The sequence below is a fragment of the Misgurnus anguillicaudatus genome, chromosome 8, assembly GCF_027580225.2.
Source record: "Misgurnus anguillicaudatus chromosome 8, ASM2758022v2, whole genome shotgun sequence".
Lineage (NCBI taxonomy): Eukaryota > Metazoa > Chordata > Actinopteri > Cypriniformes > Cobitidae > Misgurnus > Misgurnus anguillicaudatus.
The window spans coordinates 14779486-14789933 of record NC_073344.2 but is presented as its reverse complement, the minus strand read 5'-3'; the positions used below and the strand labels follow the sequence as shown (position 1 = coordinate 14789933).

The 10448-nt window shown below is 36.3% G+C and overlaps 1 protein-coding gene across 1 annotated transcript; it reads left to right on the top strand.

The window, feature by feature from the left end:
- Positions 1 to 3278: 3278 nt before the first annotated feature.
- synprb (synaptoporin b) lies at positions 3279 to 9049 on the top strand. The gene is made up of 5 exons (XM_055212199.2): positions 3279 to 3453; positions 6817 to 6935; positions 7665 to 7863; positions 7946 to 8137; positions 8250 to 9049. Exons 1-5 carry the CDS (start codon positions 3295 to 3297, stop codon positions 8565 to 8567), a joined length of 987 nt encoding a protein of 328 aa, XP_055068174.2. The 5' UTR covers positions 3279 to 3294; the 3' UTR covers positions 8568 to 9049.
- Positions 9050 to 10448: the final 1399 nt, after the last annotated feature.

Here is a 10448-nt window from a genome sequence, read left to right as displayed (position 1 = left end):
TAAAATTATTTTGTATAATCAATTTAGTCTTATTCTTTGTTGCACAATCACATCTTGTACATCATTGATATTCAGTACAAGCATAATTAAATGCATTGCATATACCACATTTTAGTTTAAAAGGAATATCAGAGTAGGTATTTTTCTTCACTCCATTGTACAATTTGCTGATGTTTCAGCTGCAAGTTGTCTCTCTCATCAGTGTTGGCTAAGGGATTTGCTTGCCAAAGGCTGCCCGGATCACTGACTCCATTCTGGACAATATATTTGTTGTCTACCCTAATGCAAAAATCCCACTGTATGTGAACAGTAAGGCTGATAGGACGCCAGAATTAGCTGAGTGGATACCGGCATGTGATTGATCTAAATCAGTGGTCTCCAACATGGTGCCCAGGTTGCCCGCACAAAGTCTGTGAGGTGCCCGCCAAAGCACATTCTATGATAGCTTCAATTTTAATATTTATTTTTTTTTACATATTTTTCATATTAGTATGGCTTCTTTCAAGTATGTTAACATTTTAGGTAAAATAAAATCAAGTAAAACAAAAAGTTTTATGTAGACTACATCAAAAAAGTAGTTTTATCCATTGTGGTAGCCCTTGCTCACAAAAAGGTTGGAGACCCCTGTTAAAAAGCAATGATCGAGAGAGGGATAAAAGAGTGAAAAATAATCAAATAAGACAGTTGTGAAATTAATTTTAAATTGGGGATGTGTTCGACACACATTCTTTGATGAAGTTGTCAACATGTTAGGTGAGAATGGGACACCAAGGACATAATCCTATGGATTAGTTCCAGCTGGCCACAGGAACAGGGAGAGTGGAAAACCAAAATGCACGCCCTCAAACTAGGCTACTAATTTACTGGAAATAAAAAACCCAAGCTAAATAAAAGGTTTTCTTGAATGTTAAATGAAAAAACACATCAGAGATTACGAGATAATGCCAGTAATGAATAGATAAGTAATAAAACTTAGGCTACTTTTATCTTGAGGACAACCAGCCCCTGATCTTTTGAGTAACGTTAGTTATTCATACTATCCAAATGTGCAGTACAACAAGCAAACAACTTATATTAGTAGAGACTCTGCAATGCAATTAGATGACAAATACAAACCCTACAGTAAAATAAAGCTAAACCAGGCTGGTTTGAGGTGGCGGGAGCTGGTTTAAACTGGTCCTCATAGCCTGACAAAGCTGGTGAGTCCAGACCGTCTTAAAAAGTGACCAAAAACACAGCTAGACCAGCTTGCTACACCAATACCTTTGCTGGTGTTAGCTGTTGTTTTTAGTAGGGTTACCTGATAAATGTGATAAATTTAAACGTGTGATATATTTACAAAGTTATTTTAATGGTGATTTAATATTGTTGGTATGGTTTATTAATTTAATATAGTAAATTCATTTTGCGTTTGATTTACGTCATAGGACGTAACATACGGATAACCTGATAATTTTAACATGTAGGTAAAATTTTCAACATGGTTAAATGCTATTCGGATAGAGAGAGCTTGAAAATTCCTTTAAAATGACACCAAGACCATGTCTATGGGTTCAAGAATAACAAAATACTGGCCATTTAAAACTCGAAAGTCATCACTTAATTTTGTCCCATTGTTTTCCATTTTGCGGGTGGTAAAACTCCCGTGCACATCGTTGAAATTCATTGAAATTTTGTTCACTTGTAGTTTAGCAATTAAACTAAATGTCTATTACAATTTTAAGAATGTTTTTACTCCGCACGTTGCCTGAGGAAATCCGAAGTTGCGTCGAGCGGAACCAACAGCCGCGATAGTCGCGTACTAACATGGCGGGTTTAGAATGAACTGAAGAGTTTACTTACTTTTTCAGTTGTCAAGAAGTAAATATCTCATAATACACCGAGACGATTCTGTGAAGATATATGGCTAAGTCACAGCCACTAAAAATATATTTGGGATCACTTTCGGAGCAGTTTTATCCAGCTTATGAACGATAAATTTTCCAGCCAATCAAATCACGATTAATGTGAAACGGCAGCGCGTGAGCTTGGAAACATCGTTATGGACCGTTGTTGTGGACGACAGTTATCATTACAGTTATCTTGTAGTTGTAGTTTATTGCACGAGAACAACATTATTCGTGTGTTTTTTTAGTCCTCGTGGGTGATTGGGCGGGATGGTTAATTCGTTTTGTGTTATTTTCTCATCAACCTTTTAAATCCCTTTCAAGCACAGCCACCCACCCCCTAGCGGTGAAATACAGTAATAGCACCTTAGGTTTACTTGAGTCACGTACTGCACAACAGACTAAATAGACTGAAGAGTGAAAAGTTTTAATTGGTTTATGTACATTGGCTCGTTTTTAATTTATCTGTGAAAGTCATGAACTATTCAAAACCAGGGCATATGAATGTTTGAAGGAATAACACGTATGAGTTTTAAAGCAGCAGATGGCAGCATTGCATAACAACACAGGTAATGGATTACATGTCACCAGTTTCTCTCTCTCTCGATCTCTTTCTTTCTTTAAAATCCTGAAAAAAATATCACAGAAACATCAACAATAATAAAAACTGCTTTTTCATGCCATGTTCTTTATCATTTTACCCTGTTCATAATTTATTCACATTTGCATAATATATAAATGGAGATTGCAAGGGTTTACAAGAGAGAAACATTATACAGTAGAAAAAGTAAAAGTGAATGAAAATCAGAATAATGTTAGGGTTACATAGGGTTGAAGAATGTTTCATCAATAAATTGAATATTATAACAGTTTTAGGCATTCCAACTTAGTTGAAAATATAATTTTCAAAATGGCTATGGATACATTTTAAACATCCGAACTACTAACCAGACAATAGCAAGTTTTGGTCTCAACTTTGATAAATCTCTTAGTTCTCTATATAAGATCCATATAGTCATTAAGCTGTCAAAATATGCAGGGAATTCATTTACATAATGAACATAATGTAATCTAGATTGCATTGTAATCATTTGCTGTAATTAAAGAAAATTGAGGACTATTATTGAGGCAGATTTCTTCTTTATATTCACTTTTATTTTTGTCCTGATTCAAATTGCTAAGGTGATCTATCACTTTTACATAATGATGGGTTAGATTATTACACACTTATATCTAAGTTTGAAGTAATCTTGAGTGTGAATTGAATACATGCACGTATGTGTAGATGATCGTGTGTGTGTGTGTGTGTGTGTGTGTGTGTGTGTGTGTGTGTGTGTGTGTGTGTGTGTGTGTGTGTGTGTGTGTGTGTGTGTGTGTGTGTGTGTGTGTGTGTGTGTTTTGTATTTTCATGTGTGTCTTTTCTCAAACACACAGAGCATCTCCATGGTGTTCAGTCACTCTGTATCTCTGGGTTTGGTTGGCAGAGGAGCTTAACACTCCGTCATATACAGACACACAGGCTGATGCTCAATCCTTTTCATCAATGTGTATGGTCATATTTGCTCCGGTAAGACCTCTGTTTTTCTAAGACCTGTTGGTAATTGTTGGCACAGTTGTACCACTTCTACATACAATAGCCTGGCTGACTTTACAGGGGTTTTGTATATTCCGAAAGGAAATATAAGACGATTTGTGTCTGTGTTTTCCCGTAATTTGACTGTCACGGATTTATAAAATGTTTGATGAAAGTAGCAAGTTTTTAAAGAAGATATTTTGTGCGGTTTCTCTCAACTGCGTCCTTAAAATGGCATGTCTATGTGCACACATGTGTATCAGACACAAGCTGCTCTTTTTCAGCATTGCCCTCCCTGTTTGTAGTCTCTCTTGCTTAAATAATTCATCTGCTCTTGTTGAAATGTGCAAAAGATCAATGGCAACCAGCTCTTGACAGACACATTAAGGATGAATTTGAGCAGGGATAAACATGACGGCGTATTTGTATATGTTACATGCGTATATTATGTATACAAGTGTGTTAATGTGATTTCATTAAGGTGCGTATCTGCATATGTGTGTGCGTTCCTGGGTGTGCTGGGAACCCCTGGGTAACCTTTGCATAATTCACTGGGTCTCATCAGAGAACCATCAAAGAATTGACTTCTTTGCTGATGTGTATTGTGCGGTGGTACTCTAAAGGCATTATTATTCTTGTGTGATATCATTTGAATGTTCACACAGTTTTGGGCAGCTGCTTATACCTGCAGGTAGAAATAACATCATGGTAAAAACATACAATTGTAATATTTAAAAAAAAAACGCCCCTCATTATTGTTATATCTGTGTCTATTATGTCACTCTTTCTCTACAGACACAGACTAACAAGATTTACATGACACTCAATTGCCATACACTGTCAGAAAAATGGTCAAATAATGGTCACTGGGGTGTGACCCTTTTAAATAGTACAGCTTTGCACCTAAAGAGTTCATATTAGTACCTCAGAGGTACATATTGGTATCAAATCTGGTATTAGGACCTTTTTAAAGGGTACTTCCCTTGTGACAGCTTGAGACTATTTTTTCTCACAGTGTACAGTACACAGTGAAGGCATTAAATCTTAAAAGTACTTCCTCTCACCTACTGTGTCATAGTATTGAAAAGAGAGATAGACCGAGGGAGAGAGAGACAAAAAAGTGAAAATAGCAGGGGGTTTGGACACATGTCTAATCAAACAGCTGTGTCCGTGGAGAATAAAGTCTGACACTTTTTATTAAACCTTTAGCCCTTTTATTCAATATACAAAACACAACTGGTGTTCAATATTTAAAACATATTTGTTTGTGTCAGTTTTCCAAGTCTACAGTAAAAAACATCTTTGTCTAATTGTGGCCTTTATATTTTGTAGTTGGTGGATTGGAGGTTATTTAATTGACCCTAAATCAGAAAACAGGAACATAATTAAAACATAATGTTCTGTAAGGTTAATTTGAGTCAGGCTTTGACTGATGAGGGTAAAGCTTTTGTAATGATGTTAAAAAGAGTCAAGGGAGTTGATCTTTGTCCTGTGGCCAAAAGTGATGTCCAGCTTTTAATAATTGTCACCTTCGCCCTTTATTCAAATGTTTTATTAAATATGCATGTACAATTTTGTATGCAAATTGCATTGGTGTGTTTGGAATATAAACTAAAGCTCAGGTTTGAAGAAAATTTAGGGGGGTGTCAAAAAATTTAGGGGGGTGCTAAATACATATTTTACTAGGTAGCTAATTTTTAATAAATCATTCCCACGTTTGTACATTTTTGTACAATTTGCTTTTGCCCCGAGACTTTGGGGATAGAGGCGGGGTTAGGGTTTGGGTTTCGTTATTGTTCTTCTTTATGATACTCATTTGTTTTTGTACAATTCACTTCATAAGAATTAGACCAGTGGTTCTCCGTGAGATGGTGCCAGGGGGGCCCCAGTTTTATGACATTTTATAAAATAAATTAATTTATCATGAATTCTGTGCAATTAAACCTAAAAAAAAATAAGACTACTAACCAAAAGCACTACGTATCATTTAATATGTTTTGTTTATTTAAAAGTTGAGTTTTAGAATAGTTTCTTGTCATAAATTTTCTTTGGGGGGCCGTGAAGGAATGCGCCGTACACAAGGGGGGCCACATGCTGAAAAAAGTTGAGAACCACTGAATTAGACAACTCCTAGAATCTAAAAAACTTGCACATTTTCGTGAGATCAGGCTGGATATAATTGTAGTCTGTGTATATTTAATTACATGTGAACTTTTAGTTATTTCATGCAGTTTTTGTATATTAGAATAAAACCTGATTCCCTACAATTGTTTTGTCCATTTTTTTATAAAAACGCCTCATATTTTGATTGTTTAAGGGATTAGTCAGTTTTCTTTAAAAAAATCCAGATAATTTACTTACCACCATGTCATCCAAAATGGTGATGTCTTTCTTTGTTCAGTCGAGACGAAAAAATTTTTTTTGAGAAAAACATTCCAGGATTTTTCTCATTTTAATGGACTTTAATGGACCCCAACACATAACAGTTTAAATGGAGTTTAAAATTGCAGTATCAACTGGGTTTCAAAAGGACTCTAAACGATTCCAAACGAGGCATAAGGGTCTTGTCTAGCTAAACGATTGTCATTTTTGACAAGAAAAATAGGCACTTTTAAACCACAACTTCTACTCTTCCTCCGGTCCTGTGATGCGCCAGCACGACCTCACGCAATACATCATCACATCAAGAGGTCACGGATGACATATGCGAAACTATGCCCCAGTAGTGTGGAGAAAGAGGACAGTTCCAACGTTGTTGTATGTGGAATGATACTAATTAATGTCTTTGTGTCAGTTTATTGTTTAAAATGGTCTGCAAATGTGCATTTCATACATGTAATATGTGACCTTTCGATGTCATTGCGCAATTACGTGAGGTCGCGCTGACGCGTCACAGGACCGGAGATAGACCAGAAGTCGTGGTTTAAAAGTGCATTTTTTTTATTTTCTTGTCAAAAATGACAACCGTTTCGCTAGATAAGACACTTATGTCTCATTTGGGATCGTTTAGAGTCCTTTGAAACTCCGTTGAAACTGCATTAAAACTGTTATGTGTTGGGGTCCATTAAAGTCCATTAAAATGAGAAAAATCCTGCAATGTTTTCCTTTAAAAAAACATAATTTCTTCTCGACTGAAGAAGGTGAGTAAATTATCTGGATTTTTTTTAAGAAAATTTACTAATTCTTTAAACATGAGGCATCTTATAAAAAAATGGACAAAAAATAATGTAATCTAACCTGAGGGGTATTAAAAGCAAATATTGTCCAATTATCCCCCCGGGCATCAGTTTTGGCCACTACTGCATATGTCAACAGAAGTTTTGTTTTAATATTTTGTTGTACTATTTCCCCCCACAGCTTTTTGCTGTTTTAGCATTTGCAACATGTGGGGGATATTCAGGCGAGATAATGGTTAAAGTAGAATGCCTGGACAAAACCCAAAACAATTTCAGCATTAGTTTCAACTACCCATTCAGGTAAGTCTTCAATTCACAACATCACAAAATAATTAAAGCACCATATGTCACACTGTAAATGAGTTTTTTTTAATAAATCTTTTATTAGTGTTCACCTCATTTCTGATTTTCAGAACAGGTGGAAATGTTGATATGTTGACTTTATACAGTGTATATATCTACAAACATGAAAAATCAATAACGCATTAGTGGAAAAAAGTAAATCTGTAAAGTGAGCAACCACTTTTTCAGAACAGGTTTGGCATTGGTGAACATTAGCCCGCGGAGAGCTGAAAGTGGAATAATGGCAAGCTATGTCCACCATCATTGACTTGTTGAGAAGCATTAGATGTTAGATGCAGTTCTGTAGACCTTCTGGTAATGGAATAATAGGTTGAAGATAAAAGTATGATAACCATTATCCATAATAAATTATATTTTTTACATTCATATTTTTGTTTATTTCTGTTTTAAATATGGCAATATAACAAAGCTTATCTAAAACTAAATGTGCTGTACAGCATCAATGCATACACTTCATTTGACTGGAGTAATGTGGACACACTCAGAAAAAAGGTACAAAAGCTGTCACTGGGACGGTACATTTTAAAAAGTTCCTTGGTAACAATATGTAGCTCTGAGGTACTAGTATGCACTTATAGGTAGAAACTTGTGACCGCTTTATACCTTTTCTCTGAGAGTGTCGAAGCTGGATGAATAATTTGCACATTGTTTCAAATATTTTTCTAGACTCCAGCAGGTGCATTTCAGTGCTCCTCTATGTGAAGGTACAAGAAAAGAGACCGTCTTTCTCGAGGGAGATTATTCTTCATCTACACAGTTTTTCGTCACCGTGTCGGTCCTGGCCTTTCTCTATTCTCTATTGGCTACAGTCGTTTACTTCTTTTACCAGAACACATACAGAGAGAAGAACAGAGGCCCACTAGTTGTGAGTATAAAATGCCACTTAATCGAATATTTCATACTCTTGTTCTGTTTTCTGCTGACTTTCTTCTTTATAATCTCTACAGGACTTTCTGGTGACTTTGGCTTTCTCTAGCCTGTGGCTGGTAAGCTCAATTGCCTGGGCTAAAACTCTGTCTGGTGTGAAGACGGCAACTGATGTGCATCAGATTCTGCTGTTGATATCTGCATGCAGAGCCCAGGAGAACCTATGTGAGGTCCTACAGGAGCCCATCTGGACAAATCTTAACATGTCTGTGGTGAGTGTATAAGAAAATATATCTACCTTTTTCTTAGACAAGGCTTTTTTAAGCCGACATATTAAATGATATCTATTTTATCATTCTAATTTATCCTTGTCTCTGCTTAAAGGCCTTTGGTTTTTTGAACTTCTTCCTTTGGGCTGGAAATATTTGGTTTGCCTACAAAGAGACGGGCTTGCACAAGTCCACCCAGCGCTACCCATCCAGAACTCCTTCTGAGAAACGTGGCAGCTTTAGGCAATACAGTCAAACCAGTTTTGATCAATCTGGGACTGGCTTTGGCCAGAGGCTCTACAACCAGGGCAGTTTTGACTTATCAAGCGCAGGCCTCAGCCTACCCCAAACCAATCTAGGACAGCCAATGTTTTACAGACAGATGGGAAGTCCCACATCCAGAGGTCCTCTTATATTTGTTAATGAGATGTAAAATAGAGAGGGAGACAAAGAGAGAGAGAGAGAGAGAGAGAGAGAGAGAGAGAGAGAGAAATGCGTTCTCGGTTGTCGTTGTGAATATATATTTAATATATCATGTGCTGTAGAAATCGTGCAGTTTTTGTAGTTATCAGTCTGTTATTTATCTGTTAAAGGAACAGTATGTAAGAAATTTATATCAATTAATCATAAAATGGCCCGGATATGTCACTAGACATTAAGAAATCATTTTCATTTCAAATACTTATATCACTCACAACAGTGTTCTGGCCAGGATATTGTCATTTAAAAAGTGGAGTTGCAGCCCTCAACTGATGTTTATGTTGTCATGTTGTGTATTGGCCACCAGTTGTGTGATTGTAGTACCAGTTTTGGCCACAATCCTACATACTGTTCCTTTAAGTCCTATTGAGCTGAACTCTTTTGTATCTTTATTATGAATATGGATATGCATACATAACATTGTTTTAAAGGAATATTCCAAAATCCAGATAATTTGCTCACCACCATGTCATCCAAAATGTTGATGTCTTTCTTTGTTCAGTCGAGAAGAAATTATGTTTTTTTTTCTCATTTAAATGGACTTTAATGGACACCAGCAATTGGCACTTGACTCAACACGTGGCAGTTTTTTTCAGTGGAGTTTCAAAGGACTATAAACAATCCCAAACGAGTCTTATCTAGCAAAACGATTGTCATTTTTGGCAGGGAGAGTGACAAATATGCACTTTTGAAGCACAATTTCTCGTCTAAGTCCGGTCCAGCGTGACCTAACGTAAATGCGTAGTCACATAGGGAGGTCACGTGTTACATATATAAAATGCACATTTGCGGACCATTGTAAACAATAAACTGACACAAAGACATTAATTAGTATCCGTTGACATACAACAACGTAGGAACGGTCCTCTTTCAACACACTTGTAAACACTGGGGCGGAGTTTCGCGTTCGTCTTCTGTGACCTCTTGACGTCATGACGTATTGCGTGGGGTCACGCTGGCGCATCACGACTGGATCTAGACGAGAGGTTGTGCTTGTTGTTTTTCTTGTGGAAAGTGACAGTCGTTTTGCTACATGGGACCATTGTGCCTCGTTTGGGATTGTTTGTGGTCCTTTGAGGCTCCGTTGGAAGGGGCTGTTGCATGTTGAGTTGGGTGCTGGTTGTTGGTGTCTATTAAAGTCCATTAAAATGAGAAAAATCCTGCAATGTTTCCTCAAAAAACATAATCAACATTTTGGATGACATGGTGGTGAGTAAATTATCTGGATTTTTCTTTTAAGAAAATGGAATATTCCTTTAAATATGAGTGTGGACATTTCTTTAGTGAAAAGGTGCCAGATTGTAATACCATGATACTTTAATATATACTTAAATACAATTTATATGTGACCCTGTCTGTGAAATACAAGATGAAATCTAATAATCAGATTAGGAGCTTCAAAGTTTAATTTTACTCCCTGGTTTCACGTTAAGTTTTTTTTATCTTTGACATGGCCTTACTTCAAGGTTATATTTCACAGAAAATGCAAATAATGATTTTATGTATATAAACAGTAAAAAAGGGGTTGGTCACATTTACCACAGTATTTTCTTTGTGCTCATATATGCTTATACAAAACAGTATTATATGGTAAAGTCATCATAATAGTCTTTGTAATACAATGCTACTTTGTTGGATGTCTTCTATTTTTATTTTCAAAACTGAAAGACGACGTAAAAGCCAAACAGCAGATGCTTTTATGTTCTGGTATGAATAATGATCAATTACTAGTAGACAAGCATAGATTTTGTGGACCTCCAATTGGCACGAAATCCTGTAGACTGGGGTCTGTGTCTGTCAGAGATATTTTTAATGAATCATATTGTCTAACCGC

Excerpts from the sequence above, each read along its gene's own strand:
- synprb (XM_055212199.2), top strand. The coding sequence starts at position 3,295 with ATGTGTGTCTTTTCTCAAACACACAGAGCATCTCCATGGTGTTCAGTC. Across the intron at positions 3,454-6,816 it reads GTATGGTCATATTTGCTCCG|CTTTTTGCTGTTTTAGCATT; the intron begins GTAAGACCTCTG and ends TTCCCCCCACAG. Across the intron at positions 6,936-7,664 it reads AGTTTCAACTACCCATTCAG|ACTCCAGCAGGTGCATTTCA; the intron begins GTAAGTCTTCAA and ends ATATTTTTCTAG.